The 24,010-nt window shown below is 32.9% G+C and overlaps 1 protein-coding gene across 1 annotated transcript; it reads left to right on the forward strand.

Moving 5' to 3' along the window:
• Nucleotides 1-186: 186 nt before the first annotated feature.
• LOC123711675 (probable 2-oxoglutarate dehydrogenase E1 component DHKTD1 homolog, mitochondrial) lies at nt 187-22,765 on the forward strand. Its single transcript, XM_045664361.1, has 19 exons — nt 187-625; nt 917-1,043; nt 1,674-1,839; nt 2,374-2,590; nt 3,223-3,384; nt 4,074-4,147; nt 4,363-4,476; nt 6,183-6,404; nt 10,724-10,881; nt 11,076-11,211; nt 13,052-13,183; nt 14,976-15,078; nt 15,786-15,943; nt 16,987-17,143; nt 18,759-18,961; nt 19,179-19,299; nt 20,084-20,272; nt 22,008-22,093; nt 22,570-22,765. The coding sequence occupies exons 1-19, from the start codon at nt 511-513 to the stop codon at nt 22,678-22,680; spliced, it is 2,751 nt and encodes a 916-aa protein (XP_045520317.1). The 5' UTR covers nt 187-510; the 3' UTR covers nt 22,681-22,765.
• The last annotated feature ends 1,245 nt before the right edge of the window (nt 22,766-24,010 follow it).

Below are 24,010 nucleotides of genomic sequence, written 5' to 3' on the forward strand. Positions count from 1 at the left end.
TGAAGTCACTTTATGCTCTGCAATCATTCTCTCGAAAACAAAACTTTAAATAACATTAGTTATTATATTATTTTATTGTACCAAAATAAATATTCTATGAGTTTATAAGTCACACACAAGCCAATGATCGAAAACAATACTCCTATTTACTCAATAAATAGATTGTAGATAGCGCTATCTCTTTCTCAAGTCAGTTCATTATCAACTGTGGAGCTGCGTCCGCGCACATTCAGTTTGACCTTGAATTGGGCTTATTTTTATATCTAAAACTGTGATTTACGAAAACTTATACAGTTAAAAATTGTAATTATTAACTATGAATGTTTTTGTCATGCTTTTATTTAAATTTGAACCTATAAATTAGTGATTTGATATATTAGGTCTGTGGGTAAAATCATTAAATTATTTAAATTAGTTGTAAAAGAATTACTATCGTATTTTCCCGTAGTGATAAAACTTGTGAAACTACAGTCAATCAATTACGGATTTCTGGTGTGAAATGTGGTGAAAATGATTGCGTTTATGAAAAGTGTAAGGACAGCGCGTGATTTTAAATATGGAAGAGTAAAGTACCATTCGGGAGTGGGGGTGTTCGGTCATCGACCCCGGGAGGTGAATGAAAGTGGTATGTTATGATTAAAAACAGCTGGCTTTATATATGTTAAATGATAATCTGACATCTGCAGTGACCATAAGTTTAATTTGAGCGAATTTGATAACTGTTTATCTATAATTTTTATTTTTTTCATATACATAGCTTTTCTAGTTATAAGTAGTAAACAATTTTTAATTCAGACAAATAGTTTTAATACAGACAATGTATTATTGAAATATATTCCAAAGTATATCTTAAAAAATTCTCAAATATTAATTGATCAGCGAAGATTATTATTGTCATGAAAATATATCATTTCAGATTTACCAGAAGAAGTTACATCAAGGAGATACGAAAACTGCCGCGCACAGCAACTGGTTAATGCTTATCGCACATACGGGCACCTTCGGGCTACTATTGATAATGTTGATTACAAACAACCGAACAGGTATTACGGGGATTTATTTGATTATTTATTAAGAGACTCATAATAGAGATATCAAGTTGATTTAATAAACACGAAAATAAAGTCCTTACTCATATACAAGGATATACTGGATCTTTGTAATAGATAAGCTAATTTTTGGTGTTCTGACGATTTTAAAGATACGATAGAAGAAACTATATTACCATCTAGATACGCTCTAATAGCAAACTCAAATTCAAAATAACTTACTTTTTGTATTTGTATAAGAAAGTATTTATCTGACATGCAGGACACAGTATATGTTTAACAAGGTTAGATTTCCTAATATTTGTGTTTCTGTAATGTTATTTATTGTTATTTTTAGTATGTACCCTGTAAAATCTAAAGTTTTAAAAAAACATGAATTTACTAACTACAAGAACATTCGTTAATTCATTCATGCTTTTATTAGTCGATTCGAGTGAATTAGTGTTGTTTATCCATGGAATTGTATTAGCTATTCGAGGAAATATTTACAAAGCCAGTAAAATAATTTGAAAGTATCTTTAAGGAGTTCACAAATCTTTAATAAAAGATTTAAGTATTATCAAATCAAAACGTTGACATTTACTGTTAGATATTCATATTGGAAGTAAGTAATTGTCATTTCAGAAATATCAAAGAGCTGTCTTTATCACGTTACGGACTGTCTTCTAACGATAACGTAGATTTGGGACTATTGTATGGACATAGCGGAAAGCAGCCTGTCAATAATTTAGTGGAGCAATTAGAAAAGTTATACTGCGGCTCAATCTCTTACGAGTTTTCATACTTAGAAGTGAGTTAGATTGTTTTGTAAAGACACGTGAAGGCGTAGGAATGTTATATTTTGAAAAACTACGTCGAATTTGGATTTGGTCGAGATAAATGAAATTAAAAAAAATAAACGTAAACTGAACAAATCAAAAATCACTTTAGTCAATTTAGTCACTAAAATTTAAGTAAAATCAGTCTATCGTATACATATCATGTACGTATACCTATCGTGTAACGTATACATACAGGCGTGTCTATTTTTTATATGCAATATAAGACACAAGTATTGTTTGTTGTACCTATTTTTATATTTATTATTTTAGATGTTCTTGTATTGATTTTTTTAAAGTGATACAAAATGTTTCATTTTGAAACTAGTTCCCGGAATAAGTAGTGATGATGACGGGTAGATTGTGATAAAATTATTAAAGCATAATTTAAGAAATTGTTAAAAAGACAAAAAACTAATTTGAAATAAGATGTTACATAAACGAAAAGTATAATTTCACAAACAGCCACCACTTATAACGTTACTCTTTAATTTTCCTCTCTTCAGACAGATGCTGAACGAGAATGGTTCGCTCAAAGAATAGAAAACACACAAGATGCGATTTCAAAAGACCGTCAGCGCCAAATCTTGAAAGAACTATTGGAGACTCAGACATGGGACAAATTTCTCTCCACGAAATATCCCAGCGTGAAGAGATATTGTGGTGAAGGCGCTGAGTCTTTGTTGACTTTCTTTTCCACCCTTATCCAACGGACATGTTCTGGTAAGTTCCTTATAAGAGACCAGTTTAACTTTTAACAGTGTTCCGTTTACGGTTTAAGAGTGTTTATTTCGTTAATTTAGTATATAGGACCACGCCCTGAATCTATATAAAATCTGTTACGATATCAAGCCTATACACATTACAGTTTTGAAAAAAAATGGCATACATATAAAGTTAAGTATGGAACAACACAGAAGGTACCTTTTCTCGCGAAAGTAGGAGTCGAAAGTTCATCATCATCAAAATAATGAAATTGAAAAAAATTCAACTCTCTGACTCACAGTTTACTCGTAGTGCTATCTTTATATTTCTCACTTTTTAATACATGTTTTTAGTTTATAAGAACAGTCTTAGTAACACTTTATTAAGTGTTAAGCACATAAATGGTGTACAGTTTTGATTTTATATCGTTATTTTAGTTTGTATTGTATCTATCTAAACATGATCATAATTATCTAATCATAATTTTATTGAATTGGCGTTGGCAAACCTTTTCTACAAATGAAAATACCTTCTGTGTGGCTTTGCAATTCCAATTACCTATAATTGCATTGCAAAATTTTACCAACAGAGAATCCCATGAAAAATCAAATTGTTCATGTAAATCGTAACGAAGCTGTATAAAATTACAGAGGGAATTGAATATGTTACACTGTCAATGGCACACAGGGGCAAAATAAATCTACTGACGAGCCAATTAAAATGCCCGCCTGTCAAAATCTTCCACAAGTTTAATGGAAATCCGGAGTTTCCACTGGAGGCCAACGCTGCATGTGATATTGCTACACATTTGAGTACGTAACAATTTTGTCTTATTTACCAGCTTCAAAAGAGTTGAATGACTAATGTGTGGTGGACGTTTCAATCGTAATGAAAAATGGGAAACATAAAATGCAATTTAAAGCTTGCAAAACTTCGAGTAGGTAGAATTATGGTAGATTCTTAGCATTAAAACATGTTTTGGAGATTTCCTAAAGTTCAAAAGCCAAGAAGCATGAAAGAGGATATCAACATTTCAGCGCATTAATATTGTTTTATTGTTTTTCATATCGAGTATTACTAATAAAAATAAATAAATCAATGGCGCTACAACCTTTTTAGGTCTTGGCCTTAGATTTCTATATCTGTTTCATGATCATTTTCATCATCAGTTAAACTAATAGGGAAGTAGGTGATCAGCCTTCTGTGCCTGACGCACGCTGACCACTTTTTGGGTCTAAGGCAAGCCGGTTTCCTCACGATGTTTTCCTTCACCGTTCGAGCTAATGTTAAATGCGCACATAGAGGCCAACACTGCTCTAGTATTACTAATATTCGATCAAATTTATAACCCCCCCCCTGTCAAAATGTTTCTGAATAAAAGATGGCGTCTAAGAACAATTTTTGACAATATCTTATTTCCAGGTTAGCTAATGCTAAAAAATAAACTAGATAACCATCTATATTTATAACCTTAAGGCAAGCTTCAGATTTCAAATTTTAGGTGCTTCGGTGGACCTGGCAGTAGAAGGAAAATCTGTGAAATTTTCTATGATTAACAATCCGTCACATTTAGAGGTATATATCATAATATTATCATTAAATATATTCTAAAAGCACTCTGGGACGTAATTATTATACGTATAGCCGTTTACAGAGCTAATTAGCTTATTTCATATTTAATGCCTAATCATGACTATATATCTTTTTAAAACCGATAAGTATGACTATAACCTACTCAGATTGAATTTAATCTTACGTTTTGAAATTAAAACAAAAGCTTATAATTTCAGGCGGGAAATCCTGTATCTATGGGAAAAGCACGATCGAAACAACTGAAATTACTTGAAGGAGATTACTCAGTAAATAAAACGTCACGGTTTGGGGACAAAGTCCTGAATATACAGGTAAGGTTATTAATATTAAACACACGTATTGACTATTTCTTACGTAGCATATAATTATCTGCACGGGGATGCTTGAATTCCAACTAAGTTATGGTAAGATTCATACTTCGCAAAGACTTCTATATGTCAAATGCACAATCAATGATATTGACGAATGATATTGATATAAGACACAGCGCTAAAGGTTTAGATGTCACACTACGGACGTGATGATCCTGAAAGCGTCGCGTTGGCCTAAAGGTCCTTTACAGCTCAACTCGGGCTGTTTTGGCGAGCGTAGCTTGGCCAGAATGGCGTTTTATCACGCGGCTAGCGCAAGGGCGTCTCTTGTGAGACTCGAACTTCGGCTTGGGCCGTTGCGGGGTGGTCAATCGCCTGAAGGGCAGGACAGAAGCTCACTGGAGTGAGCGAAGTGCGAAGTAAAGGTCCTCGCTTTCCCCGGTGAAGGCGGTTTTTTACCCTAATCTGTGTTTGGCTATTTTTATTATTATTGGCCGCGCGGGCGGTTGCCCGCGGTACTCGGCGTGATTTCTCGAGCATTTTGAAACAAACTTTTTGAGCTCCCTTCCTATATACCAAAATCGCTGATTTCAAGCTCGATTTTTTGTATTAGGGATGGCAAAAATTATACAAAAAATGTGGCCTTGAGTTTCGAGTAGTTTTTCAACTCTCTCCGTGTCTTATTTGTAGTCGGAGACAAAGCTGGCGTCACGTCGTGCGCGACGTCTCCCGTCACGCTATCTGTTTGACTACTAAAACGAATATCCATAGAACAGAACATGTAGCGTTGCTCGCACTCCCCGTTCGCGCCCCGTCCCGCCGTACTTTTCTTGTATCACTGTGTGACATGTCCTATATTAATTAGTACATTACAAATGCTCACGTCGCGCCAGCATCGCTTCGCCGTCCCGCGCGCCCATAGATCCCGGGTCCCATTAAGCGTTAAATCCTCTGGTAAGTCCACCCTAAGACTTAAAGATTAAAATTTAAAAAACCTTGTTTGCAGTGGCATTTTATTACTTAAGGGTGAGAGGAATTATAATTTATAGCGAACTATTAAGACTCAAAACTGAATCACCAATTAAAATAATAATAGTTAGCTTTCAATATCATTGTTATTATCACTTATAAATGTATACTATATGTGTACTCATTAATGTGTAAAAGTTAGTTTAGCTTGACAGAAGCACTCTATGGAAAAAAGCTTTCTTAAAACGTAAATTGACATATTATATTCGCATCAATGGGCCGCATCACACGTGAATATTTAATATATTGCGCGCTAGTAAATTTGCACTGAATCTTTGAGTCTTCTTTCATACTTCGTTGGTTTTTAGTCTATGAATTTAAGGAAATCTGCATAAAATATTTTTATAAACATTTTTTCATTTAAGTTACGGCATCTGTCTTATTAGTTTATTTCGCCAAAACCCATAGTTTCTAGGTTCGTCAAACCGTCGAAAAAATAATATTTCTAATCTTGCCTGCCTCGGAAAATATACCTTTTAAACTGACAGAAATGTGTACGCCCAATGTTGCATAGAAAGTAATAGTACATATAAGTTTCAATAAAACTACAACAAATACTAACTCCCATACTTACGGGACATTTGTAATTTTGCCTCCTGTCCCATAATAAAAAAGCAATAAAGAAGACATTTTATATATAAAAAATAAGATTTTTAAATTTATTTTCAAATTAACAGGTACATGGTGACGCTGCATTTGCTGGTCAAGGTATCAACCAAGAGATGTTAATGATGTCCCAAGTTCCGCACTTCCATGTAGGCGGATCAGTCCATGTAGTCGTTAACAATCAGATTGGCTTCACATTACCAGCAGAACGTGGAAGGTCCAGCAAATACGTCACGGACTTGGCTAAAGCCATATCAGTGCCCGTTATTCACGTCAATGGGGATCATCCAGAGGTAGGCGTCAACCATTTGACAGCTATAAATATAGCACACATGGATGTCTTGCGGTTGTGATCCCGACTTCACTGTTCAGAGGTCAGGTGGTCCCACTGGGACACCATATTGCGATTGTAATTCTCAAACAAAATTTAATACAAAAACTTCGGGATTGTCATTATTGGAATTGACAGAGTACCGACGCTGAGTTTGTAGTGTCGGTAATTGGTAGGATTAAAGACGGACTTTGAATGATTACCACTCAAATTGAATCATGTTATAAGTTGAAGATATACAAAATTTATATATATAATATTTATTTGATGTCCAGTATTTCCACAGCTAGTACAATAATAATAATATCTAAAATTACTCAATATATAAAACCCAAAGACGGTACATTAAACAAAAGCATATAACACAGTTAAATATTATATGATGACTTTTATGAACACACCTTTAAAGATGTACGTCTAAATTATAAATGAGTTCAGTGTAAGAGTTGAACAAAAAAATCAGGTACGTATGTGATTTTTAGGCACCTTCAATTCAAATTAAACATATATATTTTGATAGGTAAACGATATATAAATGAGCTACGTAAATAATTTATTCTGCCTTGTTTTGTATGAAGGCAAACTCAACTATTCAAGTATCCCAAATAGTCATCTAACAGGAATACGTGAAAATACCAGTATATTCGTTTATGAAAGTTGATACGAATTCTATTGACGTAGCTATCTAAAATGTAGTTCTGAGAGTACGTTGTTTTTCAAACTGTATGCTATAAATACAAAATCCTTTATTCTGAAGGCTAACAGTTCCTTGTGAAACTTCGGCTAATAAATCTACACAACATATAAAATAAATCAATGGCGCTACAACCTTTTCAGGTCTAGGCCTCAGATTTCTGTATCTGTTTCATGATCATTTTTTTTAATCGAATAGGCAAGTAGGTGATCAGCCTTCTGTGCCTAACGCACGCCGTCGACTTTTTGGGTCTAAGGCAAGTCGGTTTTCTCATGATGTTTTCCTTCACCGTTCGAGCTAATATTAAATGCGCACATAGAAAGAAAATACATTGGTGCACAGCCGGGGCTCGAACTTATGACCTCAGGGATGAGCGTCGCATGCTGAAGCCACTAGGCCAACACTGCTCTCACACAATATAAACATTTTATAAAAATTAGGTGAAAACCAAAAATTTTCATAATATTGTATTCTCTATAAAGTTACAATAATTTTAATTTGTCACAAATTAATATTAGTGCTAAGAAAACCGTAAATTTAATTTAATAACGAAGCTTTTTAATGAAGCTTTAACGAACTCCACTTAGCTCACATTTAAGGGCGAATAAATATAAATAAATTGCGTTCGTTATGATCAAGTTGGGAAATATATATTAATTCTCTTACTCAGTACTTGACCTTGTAAAATAATAACAAATATATTTTAACGGTGTCAGCATTGTTCATGAAACACTTTTACATATAAGTAAATAATTTTAGTTCTGAAATATGTAATAAATTAACACAGAATTATTTGTATAGTAAAAGAGCAAAGGTGGAGGATCATTGTGATAATTATTTAATCGTATTTATAATGTATATAATTTAACAGCTAAAGTAATACAGATAAATTATAATAACCTTGTTTGCGGTCCTAGTCTCTGCACCAATTCAATTTAATTCAAAAGTTATTTATTCATTTAGGTACAATTTGTACAAAAATTTACGCCATCCGCTCAAAAGTTTACCAGGAGGCCTTGTTCTGAGAAGAACGGGCTAAAAAACTCAGCAAGTTCGTTCCTCCCTGTACAATATTATGTTTATTACGGGAAAGGTCACAAGTTCAATACGTCTAATAATAATAATAATAAGAGAGAATATATAATAATAAAAACCATAGTGAGTTATAGCGTATTCCGTTACAATATAGTTTAAATAAATTTAGTAATATGAAATATGAGTATCTCACAATCTTATAGCGGCATTTGTGCCCCCACATCCTTATCATCCATGTATTCCTGAACTTTGTAATATGCTTTTTTCATTAGGGTTTCCTTGATGCAATGGACTTTCTGTCAATGTGCACTCTTAACACTTGCTCCTAATAGAGTGAAGAAAACATCGTGAGAAAACTGGCATGCTTCATGGCGGTCGCCGGCGTGTGTTAGGCACAAAACACTTATAACCTACTTGCTTTTTTGAAAAAAAACAAATACAGAAATCTTGGGCCCAGACCTGAAAGGTTGAAACGCCACTGGCTTGAACTAAGGCCTTGTTTTTTGCTAAACTTTTTTCAAGAAGACCAAAATATGGCTGACAATTACATGTTAAAATTATTAATAAAAATAATTTAATTATTCGCTTGCGTAAGTGTAACACATAGAAACGTCGTCGTCAACCTGACAGTATTTAACTTGAGTAGAAAGATACATGACTCGGAAAATTGTGATCGTTAAACCACCCGCGCGATCTGTAGTTAACTTAATTATCCAAGACCCAAGAGGCATTAACTAGCAATAACTAAAGCATCGTCTTAAAAATAGATTAAAAGTGAAATTATCGATTATGTAAACGATAACGATTCTTATATTTATACTACTAAACGAATATAATATGAACTAAAACAAAGTAATACATTTCTAGTATTTATATTGGAAATAGAACTAACCTTTGACGCGCGAAAGCTATTTGTAACCCTTTATCCGTATGGTTTAAATTGTCTGGTAACAAAACTAAAAGCCAAATAATAATGTAACCAAAAAATCTCAAAACAAAATGCTCTCATTTTATTTACAATATTCGTAAAGATCTATTGTATGCACTAATTAGTCTCCTAAAATGCTTTTGATATCATATAACAGGGTTAATGCTCCAAAGCTTTCAGTATCAGTTTTATGCACAACTGCAAAGAAATATTAGGTCCTTACATATGAAATTGGCGTATTTCGTACTGGCCACTTTAATTACGATGGAGAGGAGGAGACTCTTTGGTAAGGAATTCCAAATTCAAATTTGTACAGCTATTTACTCATTTATTTGTGCTTTGATAACCGTCATTCATTTGTTTTTTTCTTCTGTTTTTTCTGTTTGCGTCACTCATTTTACAAAATGGAAAACTTAAAGTATCGCATTATTTACGAGTACGAGTTCCGCCGTGGCACTAGTGCTGCGGAAACGACTCGAAGGGTGAATGATGTGTATGGCGGTCATGTTGCAAAAGAAAACACAGTTCGTTTTTGGTTCCAACGTTTTCGTTCTGGAAATTTCGACCTGCAGAACAAGCCCCGTGGACGGCCTGAGACCCAAGTTGATAATGAAGTATTGAAGGCTATTGTGGAAGCGGATCCATCGCAAACCAAGTCCGAGTTAGCTGCAGGCTGCGGTGTTAGTGATAAAACTGTTTTAATTCACTTGAAGCAAATTGGGAAGATTAAAAAGCTTGAAAGGTGGGTACCTCACGAATTGACTGAAGCAAACCGGTAAACGCGCGTCGAATGCTGCGTTACATTACTGAACCGGCACAATAATGAAGGTATTTTAAACCGAATCATTACCTGTGATGAAAAATGGATTCTTTACGATAATCGGAAGCGCTCAGCGCAATGGTTGGATCCTGGCCAGCCAGCCAAATCCTGCCCCAAGCTAAATTCACCCCAAAAAAGTTACTTGTAAGCGTTTGGTGGACTAGTGCCGGTATTGTTCATTGCAGTTTTCTCAAATCTGGCCAGACTATTACGGCTGATGTCTTTTGTCAGCAATTGCAAACCATGATGGAAAAGCTAGCGGCTAAACAACCTAGGCTGGTCAATCGCTCCACGCCACTGCTACTTTTTACCAAATTAGAAGAGCTTCAATTGGAATGTCTAAGATATCCTCCGTACTCCCCGGACCTTGCTCCAACAGATTACCAGTTTTTTCGAAATTTGGACAACTTCTTGCAAGGGAAAAAAATTAACTCTGATGGGGCAGTCCAAATCGCCTTCACAGATTTTATTGATTCGACTGTTTTTTTTTAATAAAGGGATCAATGAACTATCTATGAGATGTGATATATGATGGCGATGGCGATGATACCAAAAGTGCATAGAAAACAATGGTTCATACTTTGATTAATTAAATATGTTATATTTAAAAATATTCGGCTTTTTGTTCCTCCCATACAAAACGCCAATTTCATATGTAAATTTTACAGCTTTCAGCTGTATTTAAACAATTATATTCTACTTTTCTAAGACATTTTTATACTACCACGAATTACTTAATTCCACGAATTAATTAGCAAAGTAAACGAACCTAAACCATGTTTAATTTTAATGAAATAATTTCAGCTAGTTGCGAGGGCCACGAACATTGCTTTTGAATATCAAAGAAAATTCCGAAAAGACGTGTTCATTGACTACAACTGTTACCGACGATGGGGACACAATGAAGTTGACGATCCAACTTTTACAAACCCACTTATTTACAAGCTTATCCATAGCAGAAAGTGAGTATCTTTATTGACACAACGTTTAAAAATACTTGATTTCCATCCCTTTGTATTATTTAATCATTTAAATGTTTAAACAAAATAGTTTTAAACATAATATGCTTTAAAAAAATAGGCATTATTAAATTTTTTTTTTCAATTTACATAAAAAGTATATTAAATATTTTTTATGAACTAAGTAATTTTTTTAGATCCATACCGGATGTGTACACAGATAAGTTAATATCCGAAGGTGTAGTGTCTAAAGAAGAAGTGACAGTAATTAACAGTGACTATCATAAGTTCTTACAGTCGCAGTACGAAATTGCACACAGCTATCAACCAGAAGTAAGTATCTCTTTACCATAAGTATCTTAAATTATCATGTTTCATGTCCACCTTCCTTGGTCCTCTTTTAATTTTGTCGTAATAACTATATGACATATTTAATTTAATACATTTTTTCTCACAGTCGTTGCCTGGAAGAGATCGCTCGAAAGCGATAAGGATGCCAGTTGCCCTCCTTTCATTCAATTATGTTAAATTTTTATATTGTAATGCTACGAAGTGGTAATAAATAAATAAGTAAATATTCCTTAAATTCCTGAGATAATGTAAAGTCTGAGCTATTCCACAGATTTGAAACCTATCTTATTGTGTAAAAATTGTTGGAATATTTTTTTTCTCAAATTTTTAAGTCTTGTCACATTGCACTTTAACATAAATAAACTAAATAATTTAAACAATATATTTATTTAACCGGATTAAAGCTATTTGTATTATTATAAACTTATAATTATTTTACATAATTTTAAATTTAAATTTTTCCGACGATTCGCGTCGACGCATATTGAAAGTCAATTCAAAGTTCAGCCGTGTTACTATAAATAATCCCAAACTATATATGAAAACATCAAAGTCAAACACTTTATGATTATTTACTAAGGAAATACTGTGTTCCCATTTACAGTTAGAGCTGATAAAGGATTTTATTTTTGGCATAAAGCCAATTTCTTTTATCAACTCTTTTATATGTATCGTAAATAGTATTACATGTTACTATATTTTTGGTACCACTATTTTTATGAAATACTGCTGGAGTGTAAACGGTAACTTCAAGTTGTTTTCCGGCTATCTCTCTATCAAATTTTATCAGTATAGTCAGCGTTAAATAAATTTATCTTCTGCACATCTATAAATAAATAAATAATCTGCTTTATATAGATGCAAATTTTGTTTTGTATTTATATAAAGTGTGCTTCTTGACTAGTTCAGTATTTGTACCTTATTTTAAGTTAGACAACTTTTACGCATAATCTAAGTTATTTACGCGTTACTCAGTGACAAATACAGATTCCTACACAGTTTTAAAGGGTCAATATCAAATAATACAAATATTCTAGAACATTAATAATAATTCGTAATAAACTTCAATAAAATTGCAAATATTTTTTTTCATATAATTTAGTTTATTAACACTTTATTGCACATGCAAATATAAAATAGAAGTAACTCTACTTAAAGCCACAGCCAGCATCGAAATAATTGGCATTGACATATCGACGTTGAACAACGACGTTCTGTTACGCGGTCATTTGGAGGGAAAGGCTAAATTAGATTCAAAAAAGCTTGGTGTGCTCAGCAATGCTAGACGGTACTACACTCCGGGCAAACGATGTTGCAACTGTATAAGAGCAAATTCGGCCCCACATTGAGTACTATTGTCACCTCTCGGCGTGAGCACCCCAGAACCAGCTCCTTTTACTTAACTGTATTCAACGAAGACCTGTCCGAATCGTAGACGACCAATTCCTCTCCGAGCGGCTTGATCTCTTTGCGTTGTATCCTCGACATCAGTCGTTGCACATTTGAGCGTTTTTAAGGCAGTTTTTGCCGCGCACCACCACTTTATGGAACCAGCTACCTTAAGGAGAGGAACGTAACAGTTCTTAAAAGGCCGGAAACGCACTCGCCAGCCCTCTGGCATTGAGTGTCCATGGGCGGCGCTACCACTTAGCATTAGATAAGCCTCTTGCCGGTTTACCCTCTGTTCTATAAAAAACTCAGTACAATTAAAAGCAATAACATATTGCATTACATTAAATGCTTAAAATCATTTCAAGAATTTATGAAAAAGTGTTTTAAGATGTATGATACTTTTAAGCTTAAATTAGTTTTGTGTGTTCAGGTGACGTATTATCAAGAGCAGTGGTCTGGAATTGGTGCGGCTCCGAAGGCTGTAGAAATATGGGACACGGGGTTCAACACTGAGTTACTAAAAACTGTAGCCAAAGCCTCCGTCAGCCTCCCAAGCGAATTTGTAAGTTTAATAGTTCTCTTAACTTATTTGAAACTAATTCAGAGTTCGGATTGGGTGTGTTAGGGTCTTACTAACCAAAATTTCAGTATTACTCGTTTATCTACAAAAGTTTTATCATTTTCTGAATTGAAAATTAGATTTCAGTTCGTCTTTTTTAATTTTGCGCACAAGAATATGTCTATGAAGGATAATTTGTTGAATGTGCAAATTGAATTTAATTGTTAAATTTATTACTTCTAAAGTACGGTGTTTTATTACATCGGTGCTCGGTTGGTGGGTACCAAAGACAACAAATAAAAATATTTATAGGGGAGATTGTTGAAACAGTTCTGTAAGAGAACCATTCTAATTCAGTAGATACTGTAATGGTCTCTCGCTACGTAATTCTGAAAATTTATTTTATGTTAGATCCTGTTTTATATCCTTTGATATACCTTTTTAAAGGTTTCTTATTGGTTCGTTATAGTCTCCACCAAGAACAGTATAAACTAAATAGTTATTTTTAATGGTAATTTATGCTATGTACTGAAGATATTTAATTGTTTTTCTACTAAACAGCTTTCCAAATATCCAGCTTGCGAAATAGGCGTGTTAATTTAATGTAATATAAAACTTTAGTAATATATTGTCTGTCGTTAACTTATTCCTATTAATATTTGGTAAGGGTTATAAACCCCGTAGCATTATAAATCTTCACTCAGAATTAATGACCGTGATGAAAACGCCATTTAGCTACGCTTTAGAGAAATTAAAATAAGAAATGATTTTACAGTTTCTGACGTCTTTTAGACAAATGAAGCTTTTGAACTACAACCATAATTTTCCAACAGTTTATTAAACGCTATAAAGGTCGTTAAAAATATTAATATTGAAAGTAGAGGTAAGAAAATGACCGTGGAAAATTTCTGAAAAGTATTTAAGTACCTCACTTCTTACCAATAGAGAGTGTATTCGAAAATGTAACATACAACAACTATGTCCCTATGCGTCAATATACCAGCAGTAGTATTCTTGTAGATTAAAATTTATTTATATAAGTTATTTTCTAAAATTAATTAGTTCGGTTGTGTATATATGCCTGATTTATTCCCTATACTGCATTTGAATATGTTTAAAGAGTATTTTATTTTTCCGAAAAATCTTCGAATACTCCACTTTAGAATACTGCGTTTAGCACTTTAGATAAAAAAAACAACGTGGTGTGCAATTAGCTCAGAAGTAGTGAAATTGCCATAGCTTTTACACGGGAGTTATAAATATTTATTTTATTTAAATACTTGTAAAAATTATAAAATATCTTAAAAACGACCTCACTTTGCATCGTTTATGCAAAATAATAAAAGTTATGTGCAAGTTAGCTTTAGTTTAAAGTTAAATGTCTTTCAAAATGTTTACTCCTTCACCAAACGGCATTTTAAGTGGTACGCAAATAACAATTTTATTTCAACTTTATCTCGGACATATGAACATAGTGTCAAAACATTACAGAACACTAAGACTATTAATGAACATTACCTTAGTTTAATTCATTACTATCGTAGAAAATTAAGTCAACATAATATTACTTATTAGCCATAATTATTGTATATGCTAGATTGTAATTCATGTAAAGTCGCACTCTTTTTTGTGAACTTTATTACAATGAAAAATTATAGAAATTCGGGTATATTAGTTATTTATACCGGTATTCAAGGGTACAAAATTAAATATTGTTAAATATTGTGCATATTCGTTAAAACAGGGACAATACACAGTGCTACTCCTGTCTACGATTTCTCATGCAATTTTTCAGAACATTCATCCTCAACTCGCGAAGACCCACGTCAAAAATAGATTGAGCAAGATAACACAAGAAAAGGACATTGACTGGTCAACGGCGGAAGCAATGGCTATTGGTAAATTATTAGTAGTAAAAAAGGTTTCGAGTGACGTCACAAAATTGCTCAAATCCATTAGCAGTTAGGCCCTTACATCCGATGAAAAAGTTTTGTACGTAAAACTCTTGAGACTTAGCGAAGTTAAATGTGAGCTTAGATTTTTATCGTATATATTCGTGCATTGACGACACGTATATGACACGAGGTGTGATACAAATTTGTATCATGTTTTAAAGATTTAATAAACAACAGATATTGTTTTAAATAAACCTAGATATTCTAATGTTAGTCCCTACTAACCCTACAATACTTCCTTAAAAAGTGTTTTTATAAAGTTCTATAATTTTAAATTAAGGTAACACTGCGTTAATAGTCGTAACTAATATAGCTTCCTCGATAATATAATGAATTATCCAATACAGGGTTTCTCTTCGATGCAAAAGATAAAATAAGATTAGCGTGTTCAACGATATAAAGCTTTGATCATGTATAAACTTGATTAAAGTAACCATGTTATTTATACTTGTATTGGAAAAAAGTTTTGTATGTTCGCAACGAATATTTCGCCGTTAGATTGCTTTACTATCTAACAGCAACATAGACGACATTTGTTGTCATATAAAAGGATCCAGCCTTGCTCAACCGAGACAAACCACAACTTTGAATAAATAACGAATAGTTCTATATATTAGTAATGAAGAATAAGTAAATACCTAAAATTCCAGGATCTCTTTTAATGGAAGGTCGTCACGTGCGACTGAGCGGTGAGGACGTAGGACGTGGAACATTCTCTCATAGGCACGTGATGCTTGTGGACCAAAATACGGAGAACATACATATCCCACTCAACCACATTGTTGATCAGCAGAAGGGATTTTTGGAGGTTAGTTTTTTTTCTTTATTTTACAAAATAATGTAATATAATCACAATATGTTACATTAGAAAACCGCCATGGTTTGTATGACTAGTCTAACTCTAGTATATAAAACTTCGTTAACAAATTTAAACGCGAATTAATTTTATTAAATTATTTCTTTGAACAAGGTAGTATCTTTTCATTAACGCTATTATTAATAAATATGGCGAGTGTTATCATTTCCTAAAAGAGAAAAGATTTAATAATCTTTGCGATATAACTAAACAAGGTAGTCTAGTAGGACCATTTTTATTGTTTGTTAGTGAAACTTGGAGTTGAACTTACTAAAGCGCATGCTCAATTTTATACACAGAATGAAATCACGTTTACTATCGATAATTAAATAAAAAAATCCCTTTAAAGTATTCGCAGAAGAAGGCCGATAAAAATACATCTTGTTAAAATAGGATAACTTGGTTCCTTATGCATTATTTATGTTCTGTCCCGAAGTTTCCAATATTTTCCATCACAAATTGCTAACTCTGACGAGATATTTCAGTTTTGTTTATCGCATAAGTTGTTTATTAGCTTTGAAAGTTGTTTACATAATTTTAAAATATTACGTCTGGCCGTAACATTTCTGTATCAGTAGCATTTTGTACCTTTAAAACCAAATAAAATATTATTAGGAATCAAATTAGAGTTATATAATTAAAATAACGTCAATCGGTTGATTTTTAATATTATGCGCGATTTGAAATTCCTCTGAAATTTAGGATACTGACGTAAACAAAAACATTATAATCTCGTGCCCGCGGCAATGCTTTCGGTATCACCCACGCAAGAGAGAGTTTTAAACTGAAAAATTCGGTATAAGAAATTACACATTTATTTTTGCTTATGTAAACTGTTTATCTATTTTTATGTATGATATTGTTATTATTATATAAATTATTAACCGTGCATTTTAATTTCGATCAACATTCTCGTCCTTGAATGCATGAATATCGGAACATCGTTACGAAGGAAAATGTATTATCATATAACATCGACTACATTTTTTTTTCAGGTAGCGAATTCCATTTTGTCAGAGGAAGCAGTATTGGCTTTTGAGTACGGTATGGCGTACGACAACCCAGAAAATCTTTATATATGGGAAGCTCAGTTTGGAGACTTTTATAATGGTGCTCAAATCATTGTCGACGCTTTTATTGCTTCGGGAGAATGTAAGCTAACCTTTAAAAATGTTTTTTGATCTTGTTTATAATATCTGTCTCATTTAGAAATGCACTAAAAGCTACAAATAGTTGTAGAACAGGCCTTAAAAATCATAAAATGTGTATATTCAAAGTGACGTAACAGTTAAAAGAACAAAACTATATAAAACATACATCATACTAATACTGATTATTCATAATATTACCTTTTTTAAATAGATAAAATTTGTCAAATTTTAAAATATAGCCAAAACGGATTACACCATAAAAAACGACGAAAGTAAACTATCAAAGACAATGTACTAATAATTTATTTGCAGAGGTGTGTATGGGAATTTGTAATGTGTGGAAGTGCGTTAGTGTGTGTGCGTTCTATGTTATTTCAAAAGTTCGGTTCCACCAAACCATTCGGTTTGCTTATTTCTTTCCCATTTAAAGATAATATAGAAGATGTCGAGACTCGCGTTCTCCTTATAGATTTACAATACCTGTACGCAATTTTGACCATAATATGAAACAGCTCAGTTACATTATTATTATGATGAGTTACTATAATCGGGTAAATTAAATTTAAAGTTATTCGTATGGTTGTTCCATAAAGTATGTTGAAACATTAAGTCCGCACTCTTACGTCTAAGTGTTAGTGATAATTGACAAAAAAATAGTAATAATCTATGACATAACTATTTAATTATATACCTACCTTAAAGTTTAACTGCATTAAAACTGGAACATTTACAACTATTATATTCTATTAGTAAAATATAAAGCTGCTGGATGCCTTTTGTGAATTTACAAAAACTATGCATATAAAGAGTGTAAGGCCAATATTCCCTTTCCTATTCGGTTTCCATATGCTACACATTGAAACTTAAATTAAATTCATATGTCGACGAACGTCGGAGTTTTGAATAATATTGCATATCGATTTGGAATACGCTTTATATTCACTTTCAATGGAAAATCTACTTTGATCTAATAAGAATTTTTGAATCTTATGGATTTATATAACATATTTACTGTGTAATCATTGCGATATGAAATAAACATTTCTCAAAAAGTAACGATAAAAAACTTTAAACCACCACATAGAACAAGATTTTTAAATATACAATATATTATTAGTTTGTTTATGGCTTATAATATTTGCAACCAAATACTTATTTATAAATTTCGTATATCAATAGAAAGCTTACATTATGCTTGAGAAACGTAAAACTGTAAACCTTGGTAACCGAAACTAGTATTATTATACAGTAGTATATAGTATTCACTTCAACAAAATATGACTATAGTTACTCCATAACAGCCAATTAAGTCATGTATTGTCAAGGTAATTATTTATGGATTAATTAGGTTCCTTTTATCATGTATATTGCGTAGAATTGCTACGCCCATATACGGAGGTTGGATTTTACTCATACATTTACTACCGAGCTTATAATACTGAATAAGTAAAATATTAAAAAAAATAGGATGCAGTCCATAAATAAATCTACTATCGACTAGTAGAACGAAAACAGTTTAGCCTTTCATTATTTATTTTTAATAGTAGAATTTATGCTAAATATTTTAATAATATTTACAAACAAGCACTTTTTAAACATGTATATGAATAAACTAGCAAAATGGGTCCGAAGCAACGGTCTCGTGATGCTTCTACCTCATGGCTACGATGGTGCCGCATCTGAACACTCATCCTGTCGCATAGAACGGTTCCTCCAGATGACAGACAGCTCGGAGACGAGCCCCGACTCAGAGACTGTGTGTATGCACGTAGTTAATCCGACTACACCTGCGCAGTATTTCCACTTATTGAGACGACAGGTGAGGTTTTATTTCAATTAAAGTAAATAATGTATTAGATTTATTTTCGACGTATAGGAGTCTATCAGAGCCATAGTTTGAATAAAAAATAACGGCCGGTTAAACACCAGCAAAGCAAAAAAAGAAACTTGTAAGTGTTGCCTCAAAAATAAGTTTTTAGTTTTCATAAACTTCAAAATTTCTAAGCTGTTGCCATAATATTAAAAAAAACTTATAGGTAGTAAGGAACTACCGCAAGCCCCTCGTTGTCGTGGCTCCGAAAATCTTACTGCGATCCTCAGACGCGGTCAGCCCACTTTCTGACCTTGCTCCAGGAACATTCTTCAAACCTGTGATTGGTAAGTATTAGTTTGGTTCATTTATTTATTAAATTGGAAAAGTATTAGATATACTTTTGTTTTATGCGTTTTACGTGTATAATAAATCTTAAAAAATAATACAATGGTATTTATGCTTGGAAAAATATTTCAATATATTGATTCATGGATTAGAAAAACTAAAGGAAATTGATTTCAAAGTATGAGGTGAACAATTATGGATATCCAGACCTAGTTCGGTTATCAGAATGTGGATATCGGAAAGAAGATACAAATGTGATGGATGGAATGCCTGGATATCCAGGCACACACAGAGGGTACACGAAAATTAAATTTAGTTGAAAGGTTAGGGCAATCAGGTTGATCATAAATATCTTAGGGAGCGTTCAAACATTACGTAACTAATTTTGAGGGGGGGGGGGTCCTCTTGTAAAACGTTACGATGCGGGGCGGGGATTGAATTACACGTTATTGCTAATATTATTTTTCACTTTCCAGTACTTTACATCACATAATGGTAAGATTCACTCAGTCACTGTGGTGTGTGTGGAGTGGTTACGAAACGTTTTACTATTAGATACAAGAATCTCCAAAAATAGCGTGACGTAATACTTGAACGCTCTCTTAAACGCAAACTATATATAAATTAATTTTCTAATATTCTCCTGACAACATTCTCCTGGTCTAACCTGGTTGTTTATATTGGCTTATGACTCTGGAAAAACGTTGCTGCCAAATCAATCTTTTATGTAAAGATTGAGTCGCAGCTTATGCGATATTGCAAAATCTGAATTTTTTTTTTCAGGTGATTCCATAGCAGATCCATTACGCGTGAGACGCGTGATACTAGTCAGTGGCAAACATTATTACGAACTGCACAAAGAAAGGGTGAAGAACAAGATAGATGACGTTGCAATTATCAGAGTCGAGTCACTCTGTCCCTTCCCGGTTCAAGCACTGCAGACGGAACTTGATAGATACAGCAATGCTAGAAGTAAGTACTTACTTATGCTCATTTCAAGCAATTCTGGATGTTTGCCTTTGATATACGCGGAATACTATAGCATTTACAGAATATACCTACAGCAGTATACTATAGCAGTGTTCACCTGGTGACTTTAGCTTGCGACTCTCCTCTGTGAGGTTGTAGGTTCGATCCCCGGCTGTGCACCAATAGACTTTCTGTCATGTGTAAATCGAACGGTGAAGGTAAAGATCTTGAAAAGACAGGCATGCCTTATACCAACAAAGTCGACGACGTATGTCAGGAATAGGAGGCAGAACCCCTAATTGCCTATTAGATTGGCAAATGAACATGAAACTGGTTCAGAAAAACCTAAGTGTTAAAGCGCTACAATTAGACTACACATTTTATTTCTAAGGATATCTCAGTTTCAAGAATAAACAGCATCACTTCTACAGTATGTCGAGACTATATTTTAAATAAATAAAAGTATTTTTAATTGACTTTATCAACCTCTTTGAACAATACTTCAGTAATTAACATAGATAAACAGCAATATTGTATAATACTGCAAATTCAGGGGATATGGTACTATTCCATAATCGCACTTAAACGTTTCCTGGACTATTTTTATTCTACTTTCTGCAGAAGAAAAACCTTATAAACCTAAAACTCAATAAACTCCTTCCTTTATAATAAAATCTTGCGATATTCGGATTGTGAGATAGTCAAACTATGAAAATATAATCTCACAAAATACATGAAATGTATGCCGATTTGGATTACGATTCTACGGAAGCCTTACTTCAATTTTGGTTTGATTCTGAGGTTGCACAAGCTAACTCAGACCAGGCAGAGTGAGTTATACGTACACATCATCGTACAGTGTACACTCACGCATACTTATGGTCTTATGGGTTTTTATTCATTTAGCTTAAACATTAAAAAATATTTTTATATATTACTTTTGTTTTAAACATGTACTATGTACACGGGAGAAGTGTAATTTAGTCTCAAACAGCACAAGGCAGGGACTAGCTTTAGATCAATTTTGTGACAAAATTATTATAAATGGAAACTACAAAGGAAATGATTCCGGAATATTCAAACCCATTTAAAAGCTGTCTTAACATCAATCATTTTCAACTCCATAGTCTACAAACAATACAAATATAAATCAAATAAAGTAGAATTAACACGGAATTCCCATTTCCAATAACCCAGTTAAAGTTGAAATGCAGTTGGTCGCACATTGCGCTCTGGCCGTCATTTCCCCTGTCTCATTTCCGATTGGACTGTTCAATAGATTTCCTTGATGAGAAGAAAGTTGTAAAGTTTTTGACATATTTTTTTAACTTCTATTATAAAGAGCAGGCATTACACTACTTTCGGGAATAATAATTATAACTGTATGCTATGCTTGAGGCTTTTAATACTAATACATTACGTGATACTTTTGTTTTATTAGATGTAACACAGAGACTACTTTTCCTTTAAAAAAATGTTTTCAACGTGCACCATGTACCACGGAATAATTGTAATCTAGTGACACACAGGAGAGTAGTCTAACATTGCATCAATTATGTCACAAACATATGTCTGTCATGAATAAAGTTTTAATAATATTATAATAAATACCTTATTTTAGTTAGTAAGATTTAAAATTTACACTACTACACCGTATATAACTGATTATCTATAGTAAATAGAAACAAATTAAGAAGGTGCTTGCTTGTATAAAATATTTTAAAATGAATAATTTCAGAATTTATTTGGAGTCAAGAAGAACATCGTAATATGGGAGCGTGGACGTTTATCAAACCACGCTTTGAAAACATGTTGGGAAGAAAGGTAAATCTCTTTATGCATATAATATTTTGAACTTAAACTAAATCTTTACACTAACTAAAACAAACATTGAATTAGATTTCTAATTCTAGGCACTTTGAGAATTATTTGTTTTGTAATTATCTTACAGTCGCGACCATATTTATTAGAACGTAAATCGTAATAATATTTTTTAGTGTTAGCTAGTCATTATTTGAATTCTGTATTTGCCACTGACACTAAATAGTATCCAGAAGAAAATCAGTGTGAAGAACTGTCGCTTACTTGCCTTAAAAGAAAAAATATTAAGTTAGGTTCGAATTTAAGTGTTTCATCTTATACGACATTATTTTTTGTTTCAATAAAGCCTGATGGACCTGCAATGCCTAGTAATAGCTTTAACTAGTATGCCCCTAAAAACACTTTGAAAAGTGGTCTGATAGTGATAAAATTCCTCTTTAAACGAATGTCTTTAATTAATATTAAATTAACTTTTCCAGATAATATACTCGGGTCGATCTACAGCGGCAACGCCCGCGGTGGGTACATCAGTGCTTCATCGAGTTGAAGTTGAACACATTTTACGAGAACCATTGTATGACCTGAAGTGATATGCAAAACCTAAGCCATATAATATTTTGAAAAGTGTTTTTTTTTATATTAGATTTAATATTTTTTATCACAAAAATATCCTTTTTGTCTAAAAGTTTTGTAATTTGAATCGTTAAGAAATAATTTATAGCTCATGTTATATTATTGATAATATGCATTTATATTGTTTTACATACATTTTCTAAAAAATGATGTAGTTTTTTTTTGCCAAATCTACATACACTTACAAGGCGTAACTGAATTGTAATATACTTTAAGTTACATTTCATTTATCAACTTGTTTAATCAATAATCCATACCAACCAAACATTGAACCCATCTAACATGGCTGGCAAAGGAAAAGGCAAGAAAAAAGAAAAAAAAGAAAAAGACGATGGTGGGGATAAGAAAAAAGGAAAAAAAGGTGGAGTGAGAGTGAAGAAAGGCAAAGCTAAAGGCAGATGTAATGTTGACATGCTAACTGAAGCGGCAATGGATAACGTGTACTACGCATGTCATAATGTACAAGAATTATTACAAGCCAGGGGATTCCATCCCCCTGATTATAGCAAGAAGAAGAAGAAAGGAAAGCGTTGAAATGTGGTACTGAATAAATAGATTTAGATTGATATATTTTTCTTTTATATCCCGAAACACTCAATAGTAACCATAGCAACATATTTTGAAATATGTGAGTCAAAGTATTTCTTATAATACTTTTTCAACTGAATCTAGAAATAGAATTTTCAATTTTGATAAATGTTATAAAATACATAATTAGTTGAACAAGGTTTTGGAACGTGTAATTTTTCCTTACTAAAACATTTTATAGGTATTATGCCTATGCCCTCCGGCATTGAGAGTGTCCATGGGCTGCGATATCACTTAAAATCAGGTGAGCCCCCAGCCCGTTTGCCCTTGTGCTATAAAAAAAATATTAAAGCTCTTTTATGAAAAGGTTAGTGGTGTAAAATTTACGTTCTTAATTCGATTAATTAATACATTATTTTCAAGTTCAAAGTAAGCCGCTGCTATGGCCTCATTTACTTCCCTGATATATTAAAAAATCTACTTACCGACAAGGGAAAAAAATAAAAATATGGTCAGTTTTAATTATGAAGATTGCAAGGAGGCGAATTGACAAATCACGACACGATTAAGCACTTTCAAGCCACACTTCGTTATGGTCTTCGATCGCACCAGGAGGTTAAAAGGTTTCAGTAATGCGATTTTTATCATCCTTTGGTAATTACTAAAAGAGAAATATAAAGGATCTGAGACGCAATACTTAAAATAAAACACTCAAAGATTAATTATTAATAAATAAACTTACAATATTTCATACCCATT

The sequence above is a fragment of the Pieris brassicae genome, chromosome 7 (assembly GCF_905147105.1).
Source record: "Pieris brassicae chromosome 7, ilPieBrab1.1, whole genome shotgun sequence".
NCBI lineage: Eukaryota > Metazoa > Arthropoda > Insecta > Lepidoptera > Pieridae > Pieris > Pieris brassicae.